The sequence below is a fragment of the Ptychodera flava genome, chromosome 15 (assembly GCF_041260155.1).
Source record: "Ptychodera flava strain L36383 chromosome 15, AS_Pfla_20210202, whole genome shotgun sequence".
Taxonomy (NCBI): domain Eukaryota; kingdom Metazoa; phylum Hemichordata; class Enteropneusta; family Ptychoderidae; genus Ptychodera; species Ptychodera flava.
The window spans coordinates 37,338,582-37,359,732 of record NC_091942.1 but is presented as its reverse complement, the minus strand read 5'-3'; the positions used below and the strand labels follow the sequence as shown (position 1 = coordinate 37,359,732).

Here is a 21,151-nt window from a genome sequence, read left to right as displayed (position 1 = left end):
ATACACACATACTGGTATGTAATGAAGGAATGGTTCATGTGCCAATCAACCACAGTATGGATTCTGTGAATTGTGAACATTTTACCAGCTCCTTTGTCTACAGCACTGAAAATTGTTGATAACTCTGTATATAACAGTCAACCAACTACTGGGTACAGTGTATAAACATAGATATCATGTCTGACTTCACCTTTTCCTCCCAAATTTCGATGCAATATTTTGCTTTGGATAGTGACAAAGACCTCTACAAAGGTGAATATAGGGATGGATGGGATTGATAATCTCCAAATGTGTCCCTGATGTGGTATGGTCATCAGGTACTACCGGTATACAGTAAATCTGATAATACACAGTAAACCTTGAACATGCAGGTAAACTTGAAAATGTGCATTACTGCAATCAATGGCTGACAGACATAACTAGTATTGAAGCACAGCATATGTACTTACTATTGGTATCAACAGCGTAGACAGCAGCCATACCTACTGATACTTGACGTAATGATACATGTGGAGGGGGAACATGAAACCAACAGTCTCCTGAAAGGAAAGTCACGATTAAACTTAAGCTATAAACTGTTAATTTTAATGGTATGAAATATTATATTAGCAACCCACTGAGGAGCAGCTCGTGATAAATTTATTCACTGTATATAATACTGTATAAATATATGTCATACTATGTTTTTTGACATGGGGTGGTTGACACACAATCAGTGAAGCATTTCACACTGTTGTATCCCCCTCAATGTCAATGAATGTTAATGACTACCTTGGTACAGGTAAGGCTAATAACCTGAATTCCTCCTTGTCTTACTGACTTGAAATTGTGGGAAATCTTTTATTGAGACAATGACTCATCTCAAAAAGTATGGGAAATTAATCATGGAAATGGCGACTAACAGCTTGTGTAATTTTGATAGTTGAAGACTTCACTTGGAGTGTTGATGAGTGTACAATGAATTACCGGTACATACCACATTAAGCAACAAGAAGTTGTAGGATACAAAGTGATCTATACCTTCAACTAAATTCAGTTTGGTAATTGTGAACTAGCAGAAAAATGATTAAAATGTCACTATTAAATCATCTTATAATAGTGACATTTTAACCATATATCTAACAGTTCACAGTTACCAGATTAAAATCATGTAAAACAGATAGGGGTGTCTCTGTCATGCTGTTAAACAGAAAATCCAAGTATTCATTCTAAATATTAGAATGGTCACTGACTCTATGAAATCTTACCTGCTACATTACTAGTATTGACACTGTTTCTAAGGTATGCTGATCCATCTTTTGCAATGCCCCACACACGGTAATTACCGCCCACTGATATTGACTGAAAAGGCTGATCACTTGGTACATGTAACCAGTTAGTTCCCTGCGAACAGCGAGACGTGAAAATCACAATCAGCATGTCATAACCAACCAAAGATTTTGTTTCTCAAAGTCTTGGTATTAAAGGTACACTATGCTGCTCAGTGCACTATGCTGTGTTGTACTAGCCTACATGACCTTTGAACTGTGGATAGTAGATTGGCACAAGACAGTCAACTAAAAAGTTTATATAGACATAAGAATTACAATCAATTTTACACACCAATGTATGTGATTACTCTTTTTACTGCAATGTGTGTAATACATAAATTTGCAAGTTAGGTCTCTATCTTTACCTGAATATCTGAGTGATGACAAGCCTTTTGCTAAAACTGTATCATTCTATCATAAAAAGATACAATTGGCCATGCAGAAGGACAACAATCTGAGATACAGTGTGCCGTGTGTTTACAAAATCACTTACTGCAGGACAGCTTCTGGTTACGCCTTCTCTGGTTACCACATCCCCATTTGAAGCTATTGCCCATAATGCAATGGGATCATCACCTTGTTCCTTAGCATCAACTTGCAGTGATACGTCAAGCAATGATAGAGGGGGCAATTCAAGCCAAGGACCAAGAATAGTTGTTTTGCATTTCCTGTGTATAATATTGTACAGATCAACAATGTAATTGTTCATGGTCGGCAGTTCTTACCAGGATGAAAATTTCAATCACCTATCCACCCAAAAATTTATAATTCTATGATTTACCTGCTGCTTGATGTATTTAACCATATTCTAATTCAATCAGACAAGAAGATAACTGCTGATTTCAGTAGAAGCCTTGTTGTGTTTTTACAATTGAAATGTTGCTGTAAAGTTGTTGATTCATTTTTTTCATGATTACAGTACTTGTGAGTTGCCATAATACAGATAACCTGTTTGCTAGTGCTATTTTTCTTTTGATCTACTCTACTGTACATGCTAGGATGTTGCTGATACTACGTTCACATATTACCACTTTATTGCAATAACAACACAACTGATATAAGGCAACACTATCTTCCTTAAAAAAATCACTTGGTTAATACACAAGTCTTGTTCTTCACTATTCTTGCTTGTCAGACTTTAAACCTGTGCTTGCTCTTGAATAGTTTGAGGTATGTAAGGCTGCAGGTGATCAGGTTGAGCTGGAACCAACAGGCTAGAAATGCTCTTCAATGGGATGCTTAAATTCCTGACCTGATCTGCAGTGTAAATTTTTCACAAGCCATCTTGCTAGATCTTGCAGTCTGTATTTGCTCACTGCTTGTGTACATGGCACATGCACCACGCAATATCAAACACAAGAGTAGGTTTGAGGTCTGCTTAGTGAGACTATCCTTTTACATGTAAAATGAAAGATGTAATTAGGCCATTGATATGAAAGAAGCAACATTTTCTTTACCTGACTAGTCGTCTTCTCCTGACATAATCTTTCCATTTCTTGTCTTTGTGATACCACCTGCTTGGAATAAATTCAAATTATCATGAAACGATCATTGCCAGGTTACCAAGCATCATCAATGTATATAACACTGTATACTTTGACATATAGTACTAACAACCATACAGATTTACTCTTTTTAAAGCTGCATGGTCAAATGAAAAGGTAATTTTTGAGCTCTTGATTCTACATGATGAGGGTATATTGACATGGAAAGAGACAATTCTGTGATTGAATAGACATTTCACAACTTCATCACCACACAAATGCTGTCATTAAAAAGGCATTGTAATGCGTAGTAAAACTATACACAACGATTAAAGTTAAAGTGTGACAACTTGACAATCTTGAACAGCAAAACAGACAGACGGGTCAGTCACAATCAGGGTGCGCTAGAGTGTGTCACTTAGGTCAAAATTTCAAGTTCATGATAACTGTCCAGTTAAATAATATGTTGAAAGGTTGTGGTATGGGGCATATCTTCCTAAAATTTGGTGAAGCAAACGTCATTAGTTTTACCACAGTGCACATGTTTTATATGGTCGACGCAGTGTCATGGACGCTACAGAAATGTTGTACACGAAACACAAATGTCATAATAAAATTTTAAACAATGATTTGTTAATGCTTTCTTATGTTATTACAATATAAAAGATGCATATTGGCATTAAAATAAGCTATACTTGGTATGATTTACTTAATTTTCCATGAATAAACACAACCTCAAGTTAGTGAGAAATACAACAATATTGATCATAGTTTTTAATAGGACTTTCAACTTCTCTATGTCCTTCCACTGGTATGCTGTACTTAAAAAGTTTTATTGTCATGAATTAACCATGCTATAGCAACAATATTAATACCATTTAGTGTAATCAAAATGAACTTCTTTCTAAAATATTTTCTGTTTAGTATGACATGTAATTTTGTCACGGACGCTACCAAAATCAAACTTGAAAGTTAGGTCAATTTGAAATATAAAAAGCAATCAACAATCTGGTTTTTTCTTTCTCTTTCTCCAAAACCTTTCTCTATCAAACATTTAAATTGTGAAAATTGTGTCAAAACATTGACGATTTTTAAATTGAACAAGAAAGCTATAGCAACTACTGCAAAAATCAGTTGGAGTATGTGAAAAATGTCTATACCAGTAATAAACTTTCAATACATCAAAAAACACAGAAGTTAACATTGCTTGTGCCTTACTTAAAGTGTAAAACAAAGATAAAACTAGACACCTAGATCAGGCTAGAGCGACAGGTTGTTAAACTTTGACCTGTGGTCCCAAAATAAAATTTGCTACAATGTATCTGACACACCACCCAGAAATCCAAATGGCTTGCAGCTGTTCTAACACCTGTCAGGATGGGGCGCACACACACTAGGTGAGGCTGGAGATCAGAGACGTAGTCTGCCAACCTTTGACCTCTGTTGTATAATATATCTGTACTCTCTGACGAGCGTAAAGTTGGCGTCATACTCATCCTCATCCTCAGCCTCAGGGGTCACACAAAAATGAGGATGAGGATGACGCTACAGCGTCAGCTCCACCGGCGTCAGATCCGATTATTCCCAAATGCATCTGATGGAATGATAAGTTAAAAATGTCTTTAAAAATGTGCTCCAAGTTTCATATCACTGTAAATGTTGATTAAAACACAGTGGGATTTGCATTTCATAATATTTAGTTACCTCTCCTCTCAATATCCATTTCTCACGTTGTAGTTATAATGCAACATTCTTAGCCCTTAATTTCCTTAAAGTTCAAAGGTTTTATGTTTAATACATTGACTTTTCAGGCCTCAAGTCATAGTTATACAAGTTAATTGTTTTATATGTCTTTTGAATAATTAGGGCTTTCATATCACCTCTCATGGTGGCGATTTTTACACATTTCGGACCATGTCTACTTTTTTTGCACCAATCTTTGGAAAATCTTAACGCAAGAGTTAAGAGGATACCAACAAACACATCCGCGGATCAATGGACTGAAAATTACGAACATTTCCAAAAAACTATTCCATATGAGATATTCAAACGATAAAATATTACCTGCAAACCAGTTTTAGGATTCAAAAGAAAGTTGAGAAAGAATGGAGTTTTTATTTTCTTAAGTTATAGGCGAATTTTATCATTTATCCATCATCGGGTAGCGTAACTTCGGCAATCTTTGGATACGACGCTGAAGCTGATGCTGAGTAGCGTCATTTTAGCGTCAGCTAGAAAGGTACCTGAGGATGAGGATGAGGATGATGCCAACTTTAAATTCGTACTCTCTGCCTTCATAATATGTGAAAGTGGTGGAGACAGAGTTAACACAAATGTCATTTCTTACCCCTGATTTTTTAAAATTCAAATGTGATAACAAAACAATAAAATGTGGTGGTTATTTCACATTCAGATTGACTTATAATCTGCAAAACAATGTTTGCATTTTATTGTAGCATCCGTGACATAATGAATTGAAATGGAATACACAATAATAAATGCATATAGAGCACAGAATACATTGTTCTTTTCACTAGAATTCTAATAACATATTCAATATAATTACTGTATTCTTAAAAAACACCAATCTAAGTGTTACAGTTGAGGCTCAACATAAATTTTTGAGTGTTTTATTACTTTTTAAAAAATCAATTTGTGCAAATTTACAGTTTTATGCTTGAAGACATTTTGTAACACAACTCCATGTATGTACACCAATACACACTAGTATTTATGTTTCAGTGGATTAACTGCTTTAAAATGTTTTAAATATAGTTATTAATTATGACTATGTAGTAAACACCGTCACGGACGCTACACCGTCACGGATGCTACATTTCCATATTTTTGGAATATTAATAGTGAATGCAAGGGACAGTAATTATATAATTTGTTTATTTAAGGTAGGCACCTATTGACACTTAGGCCTGTAACATCAGATTTTTATAACTCCTGTTGTCCTTAAGATATGAGTGTGTCACGGACGCTACAAGAAATTCCGACCACAACAATCTCCATTTTCATTTATTCACAAAACAATACAATATGCAATTTTATTTTAATTTTGGTGTATAAACTGCTTGCCATGGATGTTGAGGTTGGAATTAAATTCAATATTACAATATTTTACCCATTTTTCTACATAAAAAGTAAAGGTATATGTACTTATGGTCATAAAACACAAAAAACATAACGATGTTACAGTTTTGGTAAAAATACCACAGTTTCTGTTCCGATGCACATAATCACATGAAATAACTTGTCAAAGAAAGATTAGGATTCTGCAATAACATATGTAAGCTAAAAATTCCACAATTTTAACACTGTGTTCCAAAAAACATTTTGAAATTAAGTACATTTTGAAGTGAAACAGCATAACGCTACTTTTTACAGTTTTTAAAGGCATTTTTGTGGATGTACAACCAAACCTGCACGATATATGCAATATTTCTTTATGTGACCAAGTTAGATACAACTATTACTATTTATTAGAAACAAATAAGCAATATAATATCAGTCTGAATAGCAGATATATGTCCATAACAAATGAAAATCATCTAGCGCACCCTGATTGTGACTGACCCGAGAATATGGCTTTGGCTGGCAAGTCTAATCACAACTTGGCAAAAGTCAAGGTACAGGTCATGGAACATTGAGTTAAATGACTGATGGGATACCAACCCTGGGAAATCATTTGCATATTGCCATCCTTCTTTATCAGTTCCACCTTCCAATGTGTAATCCACTGACCATTCATCAACCTGAAAGACATCAAATAGTTTTGCTTGATCCAGTAAAATCTTGATCCAAATTAAAACTCATGACATGCACCACCCAGTCACCTAGCGTAGACATCACAGTCAAAACTGCATGGCTAAATCCTTACTCTTAAAAGGAATGATTCCATACACCAGCTACGCTGTTACAATTTTTCTGACCATGACCCTTCGTAACATATTGTATAGTTCATGAAGCGCTAACACTTGAATTCTGTGCCATGGAGATCAAAGCATGGTATGAGTACAAACACATTTACACAGCAGATTGTACATGGAAATGACCCATTAATGGGAAACATCTTGACTCACCCATTGCCAGTGTGGGGATGGTAGCTGTACTTGTTGTGAATTATCTTGTAGAGATGATGTGTCTTCATTACGATGGAACATGTGTCTGATCAGTCCTCTAGAAATTGTAAGGAAAGTGATCTGAGAACTTCTCAAGATGATTGTGATGTTGGCAGTGAACTAATTTTTGGAATGGGATTACATCAAGTGTAATGAAAGATAAACACTCTTTGTTACAAAATAAACATGGACTAAATTACTTTCAATCAGTGAGAGCTTTTCAGGGTGTGGTGTAAAGATGAAATATTTACAACCACAGATGACAACAATTAAGTCACTCCAATATTGTACTATTTTTTTTTGCACAAACAGGTAACAGTCTGACTTCAAATCCTAATTGTCATGTTATGCAAGATGAAATATGCACACATATAACTTGTACCTATTGGTATTTATAAAGGAAATACTTGCTTTAGCAGAGTTAATTCTAGGACATCCCATTGCACAATTAAATCTCAAATGGCCCTCATTTCACATTTGATGCACCACTATGGGTGCAACATTTTATGAATTGGTCGGTCACGCAAAGTTCACGTAGTTCATACATTTGTGCAATCTGATTCAAATCAGATGTAGAATACGGTGACGTCTACTTACGTGTACGCAGTATTCCCTTGCTGTCGCGTAGTTAGAGGTGACAGCAAGAGAATATCATGTAACTGTAGACATCGCCGTACTCTACATCTGATTTTAATCAGATTGACATTTGTGTAGTGAAGATGGGCACCCCGAAGGTCATCACCTGAGTTACCCATCAACCTATGTAATTGAGGGGACAAAGTCTGCCATTTTTCATGAATATGTTTGATGCGACATACTACTCATATTTTGTGATGTGTTGAAAGATACTGAATGAATGGGTGACCATGCGTATATTAGACCCCAGTTTTAGACACAATAAACGAAAACCATCACGAAAATGAACTAATGGTCATGACCATTAATTCATTTTGAATTCGTGATAGTTTCACTGATCGTGTTTAAAACCGGGGCCCGGGTGGAATTTATGCATGGTCACCCATTCATTCAGTATCTTTCAACATGTCAAACAATATAATAGTATCTTGTATCAAACAAACTTCATGAAAAATGGCTGACTTTGTCTCTTTTACTACCCTTTTCAGAATTAGAGCACGAAGCCACTGCAGTGAACTGCAATAAACTGCTCACACTAATTAGTTTCAGCTGTAGCCAGCTGGCAAAGTCGACAACATTGTATGTCCCATGCAGACAGTTTGTCTGGGGAAGTTGAAATAAAAAAGATTTGTACATGGACCGGTGCATGGTAATGTTACATTGTATCTTAATCTTGAACACAGGGTGCCAATCGTAAACTCTCATTTACAACTCGAGCCTCAGACAGAGCTAGTTTTGCCTTTGTACAAGCAGACTTTTTGGTCTTTATCAAGTAGCCTTGTTCAACACCAAAGTGGCCACGGCTACAGCTGAAACTAATTAGTGTAAGCAGTTTTATTGCAGTTCACTGCAGTGGCTTCGCGCTCTAATTCTGAAAAGGGTTGTATTACCCAGTACAACATATACAGTGGTGCATAGGAAGCTGGGTAGAAAGGACTGATGTTGGGGCAACAGTGTATTGGAGCCATGGGCACGTGGCATGGAAGATGAATGTAAACAACATCACCAGCCGCTGCTAAATAGCAAATGGCAAGTTGCCACTCGGATTTTTAACACCCAGTATACATGTAGTTGATGAACCCCTCTTTTAGAAAAAGATGATCAGGCAGTCCCTTAAATTAAAGCGTCTGAAACGTCTACAGTCCATACAAACAAAACGTTGAACACTGCAAGGAAAGCATCAATGCTGGGCGAGATGATCGTTTTGAAGAGCAACATTTTACGTCGGACATACATGTATCTTGTTTTTGTGAATAGCCAGTTCTATGCATAGAACAACACCAATGTGTTAAACCCTTAAATTTGGTCAGAACCAATGATTGTAAATTTGCTAATACATACAAGTTATTTTAAAAGTTGATGTATCGATCACTTTATTTAGGTCGTATGGGTTACTCTCTCATGCTGTATCAGTGTATGAGTAATTGTCGATGCATGCAAATCGGGCACCACTATCGATGCACTAAGCTTTGATCATGATCGTCTCCACATTCAAATCACAGTTCTTAGCAATTTGTACAGTTGTTCCAGTCCGACATATCAATAATTCATCACATAAGTTACGTAAACGAATCAAACCAAAAGGTTAGTTCGCTGTTGCCATGGTTGGGCCCGTTGCGTACGTACAGGGGACAACTTTGCAGAAGGTTTGGTTTGTTACTGGGGGCCTGATCTCTTGTATTCTCCTTTTCTTGACTTGATAGGCTATAATATTTTATGCAGAAAATTCAAGGGTTTTACATGTGTGTTGACGACGGCCCCCGATTTTCTAAAATGGCCCCCTTGGGAAAGGAGTAGGGGCCCACTTTGGCCCCCTGTTCTTACATCCTAGAATGAACACTGCTTTAGATGTTTAATACAAATGTTTCACTACCTGTCTGTGAAGCCATGAATTGGGTTCCAGCGTTGTGTTTGATACATGGCCAACTCCTTGTGATCTGTTTGCTTGTGAATGCCTCTTGTACTACTCACAATACCTGTAAAGAGAATCCATTTGTGTATGAAAATCAAGGAATAAAGACAGGAAGCTTGATCAGTGAACTTTCCCATCTGGTCTCACACAACAGGAATTTGTTGAAAAATATAATATTGCCAACAAAAAATTTTGCAACAGCAAGTCACATTGTGACAATGATCAAGTTTAAAGTATACTTCACCATTGCTTAAACCCCCCTGCGGACTTAATCCAAAAATCTAGCAACATATTTATATAATGATGCAATTTCAAAGAAGACAAAAGACAGAAACGCCTCATAATCTTCTTAACACCTCAGTTAATCCTGATCCTGGGCCATTTCAAACAGGGTTAAAGCCGCACTTTTCAATCCCAGGTTCTCGCATTAGTGGAGTTCTCCTCCCAGTCAAACACTTGGCCAGTACGATGTTTGATTTCTATAACATTAATTACTCAAACTGATCTACACTGATCTCAACCTTTTGTCACCCTTTGCTAATCCTGCAAACAGAGTTTATACAAGCGTTTGATTGACGGTCGGTTCAAATCGCCAACGGTCATTGATTCCCCACCACAAACGCTCGAATTTCCTAAAAAATTGTCTTCCAGTCGCGTTAGCTTTGAATATAACCACAGAGTTCGATCGGCAGCAACTTCGCGCTGACCGCTTGGCAGTCTGTCTGCGTTTTTGCGGCCAGGGAAAACTAAAAAGTGGCATTTTCTGGAGCATGTGCCCGCGTGTTGCCTGTTTGGTGTCCACTTACACAATGAACGCCGCCATAGCTTCGCGTCCTTTTAAAGGGAGGCTCCGCCTTTAAGTCCCTAATAAGCATGTTACTGTAGGTATGTACATGTGATTTTATCATGTGTACATACATAGTTACGCAAATACATACACATATATGTAAAACGTACATGTACTGAGACAGCAATATTGTGGTGATTTCATTTCTGATTTCTTTGCTAAAAACCTTAGCTCAGTGTAAATTTATGAACACAATCAGTGTTTCCCCTGGGTTCCAAAATCTTGTAGCAAATTTGGCTAGAAGCCCTAAAAAATTATTCGCCAAACCAGATATTCAATTAGCCAAGCCGATACCACTGATCACAAATGACGTCATTTCTTTCTCATTAATATGCAAAAATAAATATTTGTCTGCATTTTCCGTAAGAATGACGGAAATAAACCCTGTTAGTGCTACTATGGATACTAAAAGTAACACCAATTTATGGTTCAGATTACAAGGTGCCAACATCAGCCATGCATACAACATAAAATTTGTCCGAATTTCAAGCGACACTTGTCCAAAGTATATTCAGTAACAAACCTGAAATCGCTATCGTATCGTGTGATACTGTACAGTACATATCGCTACAGACAATTGCACAAAACCTGGTTCAGCATACTAGTTTTTTCAAACGAATCAGATATCCATTCTCGTAGCATTTCGAAAGTAAAATACTCTCAGACTTGAGAAATTTGTGCATTTTTTTAGACTTCCAATACATTTGCTTTACGCTTGAAGTTTAGCAAGCGAAGCTCGGACAGCGCACAGCGTATCAATGGCGCTTGGGTCAGGGGTCATCATCAAAGTCGTCAGTGTGTATTCACAGATCGCGGAAATCACAGATCATAAATCCAAATGTTCACGTCTAGTAGTAAACAGAACCGTAAAATATCGAATACATACCCTTTTGATATGGAGAAACATCTTTTTGTTTCACTGACGATCAAGTTAAATGCTCAAATATCGCGACAAGACTTTGCATATTTATTTTGCACGATGTGAACGCGGAACTAGGCCCACTCGGCGGACAAGTGAGCGCTTCTCAGAGAAGTTCTCTGAAAGTGAATACGATGTCACGTCACAATACACCGCGGTCCGTGATACACTGAAAATTGTCGCGCAATTCACTCAAGTTTCTAACGCCAGTAAAGGTATTTTCTTGTTGGCAGCAATACACCACGAACATTTTCGCTATTCAGGAGTGCCTTACTCGCTCTACGTTCTAAAAAATGCCATGCGTATGCTTTTGACCATGCATGCCGCTACCTTCCTTCCAATTCACGTACCTTCCTTTCCAAATTCACGGTCGACTTTCCTACATTGATCATAATTTTTCTTTCCATTTCATAGCTTTACTTGCACTTAGAATGTGTGTTGTGGGGGTGGTTCCCCCCCCATATTGGTGGAGCAGCCAAAGTCAAAAAGGAAAGTTTGCCGTTTTTGCTTAGTTTCACCGTCACTACGATCCTTCAATTCAGTGTCGATGACATGGCTGTCACTGCACGGAGTTATCTGTAGGCACACATTGCGCGTAGTCAAACCAAAACTTCGCAACATTTTAGTCAACTAGTCATGATATACATGCGGTACTATTGATTTGTGAGTTATTTCGTTACAATTTTATTCATACTGTATGTGTTACAAATAGGATCTCCTGACGCATAAGGTCAGGGATGCGAAGCATTACGTCTCAAGTTGACTGCAGGACATGTGCGCGCGGACAGACAAAGTGATGACGTCATAGTGCAATTTTCGATTCGCAAGTTTGGCTAACTTTTGCCAAAATCTTCTCGCCAAACGCTACTTTTTCTCACATTTGCGATTTGGCGAGCGGGCAGCGGAAACACTGACAATAATAGAGATAAACTCAGAGCAATGCTGTGAATATCACTGATACCTGGGTAGATATGATGAGTTTCTTGGATCAGTGTTTTTCTCTTTTAGTGACATGGAATACACACCTTTGAAAGGACCTCCTCCATATCCTCCAGTGTAGATCCATACAGTGTTGTCATGTCCTATACCCCACACAACTCCTGCAGGGCAAGTCTCAGTTATCAATAGGTGACCACCAATTTGATGCCAGTACCTGTAAACACAAGAAGTCTTTGTCATACAGGGTGACTAACATGTTGACACTTAAACACTGACATTGAGTGTAATATACCACAAGTTTGGACAATAAAGTAAACTGTCAAACCTTAATCATGTAAGATCTGTCACTTCTTCATCTTCTAAGTCAGTAAAAGTAGCATTGGGCCAAAATTCATCTGAATTTTCGGCTACTTGGCGTGATATATTACAGTGGGTTAAGCCAGTGAAAATCATGTTTACAGTATCTGTTTTCAGAGGCCTCCAAATGTTCAGGTCTTTGTTAAAATGCAACATAAGGGGCATGGTATGCCTAACTGGTTTTGACGAACTTGACCTGATGGTGACATATGAACTTGGCAGGATACGGCTAAATGTTATGCTGAATAAAAATTCTGAACACATTGCAAGTTTCATGTGTAAGCTGTTATATAACTACATCAGACTCAGAGCAATATTATTGTTAATTCGCATCAGAAGTACTTCTCCACAAACATAACATAAGATGAATTTATACATTTCTACAAATTACAAAACTGACATTTTTTATGATCCTGTGACATGTGTGTACTATAAAATTGAACTCCCTTAAAGGGACAAAGTTGGCCATTTTTCACAAATTTTTGTTTGATACGAGATACTCCTTTAATATATTGTTTGACATGTCGAAAGATATTAAATACATGGGTGACCATGCATATATTCAATCCTGGTTTTAGACACGATACATGAAACCAACGCGAAAATGAATTAATGGTCATGACAATTAGTTCATTTTCACGATGTTTTCATTTAATTTTTCGAAAACTGGGGTCGAATATATGAATGGTCACCCATTCATTCAGTATCTTTCAACATGTCAAACAATATCAGTGGTATCTCGTATCTAACAAAAATTCATGAAAAATGGCCGACTTTGTCCCTTTAAGGAAGATAAATATTCCCTGACCATGTTTTTGATGTTCTTGTTCCTTCATTATTCTCGATGAAGAAAAGTCACAACAACCAACTTTTTCACACACCACAGAATTTTACTGATATCATGAAGTAGAGAAATGAAAGCAGGAGTGGAAACATAGGGCCAAAGTCCCTGAAGCTACTATAGACATGGATACAAAATTAAGTATCTCCTGACTGTATGAAATTATCTCACTAAGGTAATCCTAGAGACCTGTATACCTAATATTAAAGCTGTCTGACAAAAGGTTTTGAAAAAACAAGCGACGTAACAGTCGACAAAACTCCGCTGTATTATGTAGAGGATAACTTTTTGTGACACATGAATTGATGAAGAAGGTGGATATCTTTGATAGCTCATTTCAGGATGGCCTGACCAAAAATGGCAAAATTAGCTGCAAAAATACAAAATTGAAGATTTCATCATAATTTCAATATATTATATTAAGATGAAACCTGGGAACCTGTATACCAATTTTAAAGCTATCAGATAAGTAACTTTTGAGAAACAAAGATTTTGACCAAACATGGCAAAAATTGACCCAAAAATACAAACATAGGGCCAAAGTCCCTGAAGCTACTGTAGACATGGATACAAAATTAAGTGTTTCCTGACTGTATGAAATTATCTCACTAAGGTCATCCTAGGGACCTGTAAACCAAATATTAAGGCTGCCCAACAGTTGACAGAGCTCTGCTGTGTTATGTAGAGAATAAAAAGTGACACATGTATTGATGAAGAAGGTGGAAATCTTTGATAGCTCATTTCAGGATGGCCTGACCAAAAATGGCAAAATTAGCTGCAAAAATACAAAATTGAAGATTTCATCATAATTTCAATATATTATATTAAGATGAAACCTAGGAACCTGTATACCAAAAAACAAAGCTATCAGATGAATAACTTTTGAGAAACAAATATTTTGACCGAAAATGGCAAAAATTGACCCAAAAATACAAAAATTGAAGATTTCATCAAATTTCAATATATCACACTAAGACAACCCCTATGAACCTCTATACCAAATATCAAAGGCATCAGATGAGTAGTTTTTGAGAAACACATTTTTTGACCAAAAATGGCAAAAATTGCACCAAAAATACAAAATTGCAAATTTCGTCATATATTCAATATATCATATTTCATCTGCAGGAACCTGTATAGCAAATATCAAAGCTGTCAGACGGGCGGTTTTCATGAAATAAAGTTTTGACCAAAAATGACGAAAAAATACAGATTTGCATATTTCATCACAATTTTAACAAATCTCAGTTGGGTTATCCCTAGGGACCTGTATACCACATAACAAAGCTGTCTGACCAGCGGTTATGAAGAAGAAGATTTTTTACCAAAAACGCCTTTTTTGGCTCTAATTTGCATATTTTCGACAATATCAAAAAATTAAAAAAAAGAGTTTATAATCATATTTTTCATCTATACAACAAATATCAAATCAGTAAGTACTATGGTTCTCAAGATATTTGAGTGGACGGACGCCTCACAAACGGACATACATGTACATACATACATACATACATACATACATACATACATACATACATACATACAGACTGACGCCGGACGGATACCCATCCCAATAGCTTCTATAGACTATGATCTATAGTAGCTAAAAATTGTCATCCAATTTATGGAGAGAGGCAATGAAATGCACACTGGTACTGTCAATCAGTTTTGATCAAAGATTATCACTGGGTTTCTGTACCCTGACAGGTTACAGCTAACTGGACATGCAAACTATTGGTGAGTTCATTATATTTTGAACATTGTGTTAACTCAAAGTTAGAGAAAATTTCAGGTCATTTAAACCACAGTGATGGAGGATGGAGGAACTGTTAAAACTGAGGGAGACACATAATGAAAAAATAAAAAAATCCAGACAAATCCAAGTGTGCAGAATAGAAAAGAAATCGAGTTCGCAACTCTGCTCATGCTTGCCATTCAATCCAGTATTTTCTCTTTTATACACGATATCTTTAATAATTGATTTCCATGTTACTATGGATAGATAAATCCTTGTCAATTTCTTCGACTGTGATACCGAAAACAATTCTGTAAATGTTAACCACGCAAGGAAAACCATAAGATTTACTCACATTTGATTACAAGGCATTGTATCAACAACAGGCAGTGGTTCATGATAAAAGATATCCCCATGTACAGTGGTGGACCAGACTGCTTGGTTTGATGGCGCTCTACAAAGTCCTTGCAAATCTCGGCATCTCATGGCAATGGCAGATATCTGATTGATAAACAGAGATAGCAGATCGCAGTAAATGCTTGCTGTCTTCATGTTTTGTTTAAATATGGTGATTGTCATCACTGATATTTTCATCCATTCTAAGGCTTTTTCAAATAACAGTCACTCTGAAAAGATCAAGACAAATTCTTAGAAGGTTTTGTACTTACCCAATCTTCCATTTCTTCATATGAGTTAGCAGCTACTCTCAGAGGTTTTCGCTTTGTTGTTCTTTCTGCAGTTATCAGGGCAAATGTTGGTTTATTTTTCCGTTGGCCAGGGCATGTCACATGTTGAACACAAGTGACACTACTCAGTGGAAGCTGTACATGCTGGGTAGGGTCAAAGGTCACACATTATCATACATATACATTGCAACTATACATTAATGTACTCTACCTGAGGGTAAGTGACCGTTTGCCTGACATGAGGAAGGCAGCTGGTCTCCTGACTCCAGGGCACATAGTCCCTTGTTTAGGCTATGTTTTTATAACATGCTTCTCTCACATAGTTTTCACACAAAATTTTTGGGTTACACACAAATGACGACCATATTGTTTATTTCCACAAAAAATGAATATCTGTTAAATAATCAAAAATTTTCACTTTTATATGGTTTACCAAATGTTAAGCATTGTAAAAAACAGTATTTCCTATTGTAAAACATGTAATTTGAATATTTTTTAATTCCATAGCTGTCAAGTTGGAAATAGTTTTGGGTCAATTTTAGTCAAATGATAACTAAGTGGCCTGAGACATCATCGACAAGTTTACGTCTAGACTTGACTACTGTAATAGTCTACTTTTTGGTCTTCCAAAGTATCAGATTAAGAAATTACAACTTATTCAAAACTCTGCAGCACGTCTTGTTTCAAAAGCTAAGAAATCAATTCATATACAACCAGTATTGCATTACCTGCATTGGCTTCCAGTTCACAAGCGCATAGAGTACAAGCTTTTATGTTTAACATACAAGATTCTGCATGATACGGCCCCGTTATACTTGAAAGAACTTTTAAGTGTCCGTGCTCCGGGTCGAACCCTTAGGTCAACCACGAATGATTCATTCAGTTTGTATCAACCAGTATGTAATACAAAGTTTTACGGTGATAGAGCTTTTGCCATCTGTGCACCACGGCTGTGGAATAGGCTTCCATTGAATCTTCGTAGTTCGACAAGTTTTAATGTTTTTAAGTCTGGACTTAAAACACATTTATTTTTAGAAAGTTTTTAATGCTATTTTTAGAGATTTTTAGATTGTAGCAACATTTTATCCAACTCACTGTACTGTACAGCGCCTTGAGATGTCTTTTTACATGGAAGGCGTTTTTTTTAAAATAAATATTATTATTATTATTAAGTTACATTGAATTCCTATGGAGCTTGCGACATTCTATGTACAAGGCATCTAATAAAGGTATACTAGTAATACTACGGTACTACCTGTGTCTCCCTTGAGTAAACATTCAAAATACCACATATTTATACACATTATTTCATATATTGTGGTTGTGCCTTCAAACACACACCATTTTAAGATATTCTTTGAAATTGAATAGATGTAATGCTTCCTAGAATTTAGCATTAGCCTTACGCTAACATACATTGTAGAACACGTAATGTTGATGGTGCTATTCATTTCAGCAATAACAGTTATAGGCATTAGCACAACCTGCTTCAGTAGTGCTACATATACAGAACAGATCAAAGCCAATTTTTTCTCTTATCTGTTGTAAATTTTAAGAAAGCTTGGAAAATTTTCACGATAATAGTTGACTCAAAGTTTTTTTATCATCATGTTTACCTTTTGTCTTCCATAATGACTGTAATAAACGGTGAATGTCGATTCATCCAGTAGTTTGTTACCGCCTTGTTCTAACTCAACATGACAATCATACCATTTATGAGGTCTGTGTTCACTCCACCACACCATTCTACCTTTCTTCACCCATGATGTCTGTACGAAATGACAACAGTGAGAACTCTTATCACAACAACATCAGATATACATGTACAGTTGAGACATGATGGCCAATGCTTTAAGACAGTTATAGAATGCACTGAAGTACGTACATGACACAAAGGGATTGAAGTGGTTTAATCCTCAGATTACACCACCTTATTATGAGATTTAATTTTGTCAATGAAAACTGTACGGCTGGACTTAAAATTTAGAGCCAATTGGCAGTACCTGAAAATATCCAAAATGACACATCTAAACAATGTTTTTTCTTCTTTTAAAGACTGTAATGAAACACAAGTATCATTTAATGAAGGTTATGACTTGTCTGCATACGTAGAATAGGAAATTTGGAGGACAGTACATGAAATACATTCCGTAACAGTGATAATTAAGGTGTGATGGTACAACTTCTTATTCTAAGCGGAAAGTTTGGTGTAATTGATCATTCTCGCAATGTAAGCAGTGTTCATATTTGTACTAAAACTCACCCTTTGAATAGCGTGTTCATATTGTGAAAATTTTTCAACTTCTTCTTTCTGTCGCTCTTCTAATTGTTTTACAATCTTTTCTCTCCACTCACCCTTGGCAATCTTTTTCCTGTACACAGATGACAGAGTTTTTCCTGAACATTGATGTGAAAAAAAAAGTATTAGTTTGATTCAAATGATACTTTAGTAATTATGCTTTCTAAAGTTAAACCATAAATCTTTGCTGGGCAATTACAATGCTGTGATTTTCTCCACAAAAAAGTCAAAATTGATGCATATTGTTATTTCCATATCTTTGCCTTGAAAACTTGTCAAATACTGAATGCATTAACTTCAAGCTGATGAAACACAACTCCCTGCATGTACCTGCAGATGTACCCTGTACTTGAGATAAGATAACTTTAATTTTCAGATGATTTTGGAATTTTTTCTCTTGCCCCTAATACACTGGAGATATGAGAACATTAGTGGAGGATCAACATGTTTATAGACAATGGGTATTATCAAATGGCACAGTATACAGGATACATTTTTGTTTGATGAATGCTCACAGCTCAGTAGCTGTCTTCTTGCCTACACTACAGTTTGCAAATGGAATATCATGAACAATGAAGTATAATGGAGATACGGTGCAGGCAAATAAATGCAAAATTGAACAGATTTTGTATTTCCTCATTTTGGGTAGCATGCACTTCTACGGTATGAATGAAAGTTGATAACGTTACTAATTTGACTGATTACATTAAAATAATTATTACATAATGCTGTTTGAGATAAAACTGAAATTATAACTTCTATCAGTGTTAACAAATTTCGCAGTGTATTTTACATGGATGAATGTGTTATACATCATTTTAGTAAATTTTACAACAATAATAATATTAAATCAAAATAAGTTATTGATGCAAATAAGAAATTGTGTCACTACATGTTTTGCAAGTGTTGAAATCAATGAGGTAATGCCATATCCTAATGGAAGAAGATGAAATGTTTCACCAAAGTTGGGGAATTTCTGTCTCACACAAATTTATGATGTAGTCTTTGCATCAAGTGTGATTAATTGACCATAGGCAAGCATTTTTTAACATATGGATGATTTAATTTTTCATTGGTACAGAAAACAGAACTATGATTCAAGTATACAGACAATTTTTAACCAGATCCTTCATTGTTTTTTGCAAAGCAATTACTTCAACTAGACATACTTTGCTTGTTATTGAAGTAAATTGTGTGGTCATACATCTACACAAAAACTGATTTTATATCATTGTTAAATAAAGTGTGAGAAGGGAACCATGACAAACTTAACAGAAACCCAGACTTTTACCTTTCACTTGTTGCCTTGATGTTTTGGTTCTGTAAACCAGTTCAGGGCCATCATTGGTTCAACGTAACATCCACCACCACACTGACACATACCCAAACTATTTCCCCATTAGAGTAATGTTTGCACAGTTCACTCAGTGAATGGTGAAAAACTGTCAATGCAAGCATAGTGTTCAGCTGATTTGGCAGGCTCCATTGCAGCATTGTCACCTTTCTGATTGGAGGACTTAGACCCTAAGTTCATGCTGTATCGAGATCTCACCAGAGCTTCTCTTGCAACTTCTATTGGTCCAGAACTCCGACTATTCCTGAAAGATACAGAACCCATTCCTGTGTGGAGCTTCACCTCTTGGCTTCCATCATAGTTCATAACAAAGTCAATGATAGTATCTGACACATCAGATGACTCACTAGTCAGTGATTCACAATGATCAAAACTCTCAGTGCTCTCAACAAATTCATTTGAATCCTGATCAGTATCTTTTCCATCATTTGTTTCCAATGGTGAATTAATGTTTTCATTTTGCATTGCTTCACTCTGAGAAGGGTTTCTTTCAATTTGCTGAGTGCATTCTTCAACGTTACATCCATCCCCACTTGACAAAGTTTCCTTGGCAACTGTGTTTTCCTTTTGAGTAATACTGTCGTCTTTAGCAAACGCTGTAAATGAAGACTGCCAGTATGGTTTATGCATTGATCGTGTTCTGGATTTCATGATTTCATGGGTTGCATCAATTTCATTAACGTCTTCTGGACTTGTAAAAAACTGCACTTTCTTTCTGACCTCTTCAGGTTCATCATTCTCATCATCATCACCATCTGGTGTAGCTACATCAGGTGAAGCATTATCACATTCATCATCACCAGTGTTGCCATGGATACTAGATGGATGCAGTTTACCATCACTGATGGATTCAATAAGACCTTTTGTGAATTCTGATTGGTGAAGTTCATTGATTTCAGTCATTGATATAGAATGAAGCAGCGAAGCCAGACTTGCACTACTGTTGCTACAAAAATTCTCAGTCATATCTTTTTCTTTGCATTCAATGGCTTTCCACTCTTTCCCAGATGGTTCACTTGGTGTTACACCAGTTCTAAAATATACATTCTTGTCCTCATTAAAGCCAAGAGCCCAAACCTGAAGATGGAAGAGGAAACAGTTTAGTGGGATAAGTATGGGATGAGTATGGTAATGTTATTTGCTTGGAACATGATAGCCTAGATTGCTTTACCGTCCGCTTGCCTCCGTACCTCCGTCCCCACTCCCGTCTAGTCTCGAGAGCAGTATTTCGAGCTGGAGTTGTAAAAACTGCTCATTTGAATGTCAATGGTCACCAACTGAGACCATGACGTCACCAGCGTCCCTTCCAAAGTCAATCACTGAAAATGACCCTCTCATGATTGGCCTATGACTTGGTTGGGCAGAGCTGCAGTGTCTACACAATTAACATATTTGACGTCATATTAATTAGCTCTGCCCAACCAAGTCATAGGCCAATCATGAGAGGGTCATTTTCAGTGATTGACTTTGGAAGGGACGCTGGTGACGTCATGGTCTCAGTTGGTGACCATTGACATTCAAATGAGCAGTTTTTACAACTCCAGCTCGAAATACTGCTCACGAGACTAGACGGGAGTGGGGACGGAGGTACGGAGGCAAGCGGACGGTAAAGCAATCTAGGCTAGGAACATGAATATGTGACCTAAGCTTGAAAGATCTTGATAAATAATCAAATCAAATGATCAAATTACAATAATTTTTCACA

The 21,151-nt window shown here is 36.6% G+C and overlaps 1 protein-coding gene across 1 annotated transcript in view; it reads right to left on the bottom strand.

Moving 5' to 3' along the window:
* The window catches only part of LOC139152080 (tectonin beta-propeller repeat-containing protein 1-like), a 43,783-nt gene extending 24,261 nt beyond the window's left edge, over nucleotides 1-19,522 (bottom strand). The window contains exons 1-13 of the mRNA XM_070725170.1: nucleotides 19,384-19,522; nucleotides 18,057-18,190; nucleotides 17,410-17,562; nucleotides 15,776-15,937; nucleotides 15,463-15,608; nucleotides 12,261-12,388; nucleotides 9,431-9,533; nucleotides 6,883-6,979; nucleotides 6,476-6,555; nucleotides 2,768-2,824; nucleotides 1,804-1,978; nucleotides 1,248-1,383; nucleotides 450-539 (exon numbers count right to left, since the gene is read on the bottom strand). Of these exons, the coding sequence (XP_070581271.1) occupies nucleotides 450-539; nucleotides 1,248-1,383; nucleotides 1,804-1,978; nucleotides 2,768-2,824; nucleotides 6,476-6,555; nucleotides 6,883-6,979; nucleotides 9,431-9,533; nucleotides 12,261-12,388; nucleotides 15,463-15,608; nucleotides 15,776-15,937; nucleotides 17,410-17,538 (1,303 nt within the window). The 5' untranslated portion in view covers nucleotides 17,539-17,562; nucleotides 18,057-18,190; nucleotides 19,384-19,522. The remainder of the gene's footprint in view (nucleotides 1-449; nucleotides 540-1,247; nucleotides 1,384-1,803; nucleotides 1,979-2,767; nucleotides 2,825-6,475; nucleotides 6,556-6,882; nucleotides 6,980-9,430; nucleotides 9,534-12,260; nucleotides 12,389-15,462; nucleotides 15,609-15,775; nucleotides 15,938-17,409; nucleotides 17,563-18,056; nucleotides 18,191-19,383) is intronic.
* Between the last annotated feature and the right edge of the window lie 1,629 nt (nucleotides 19,523-21,151).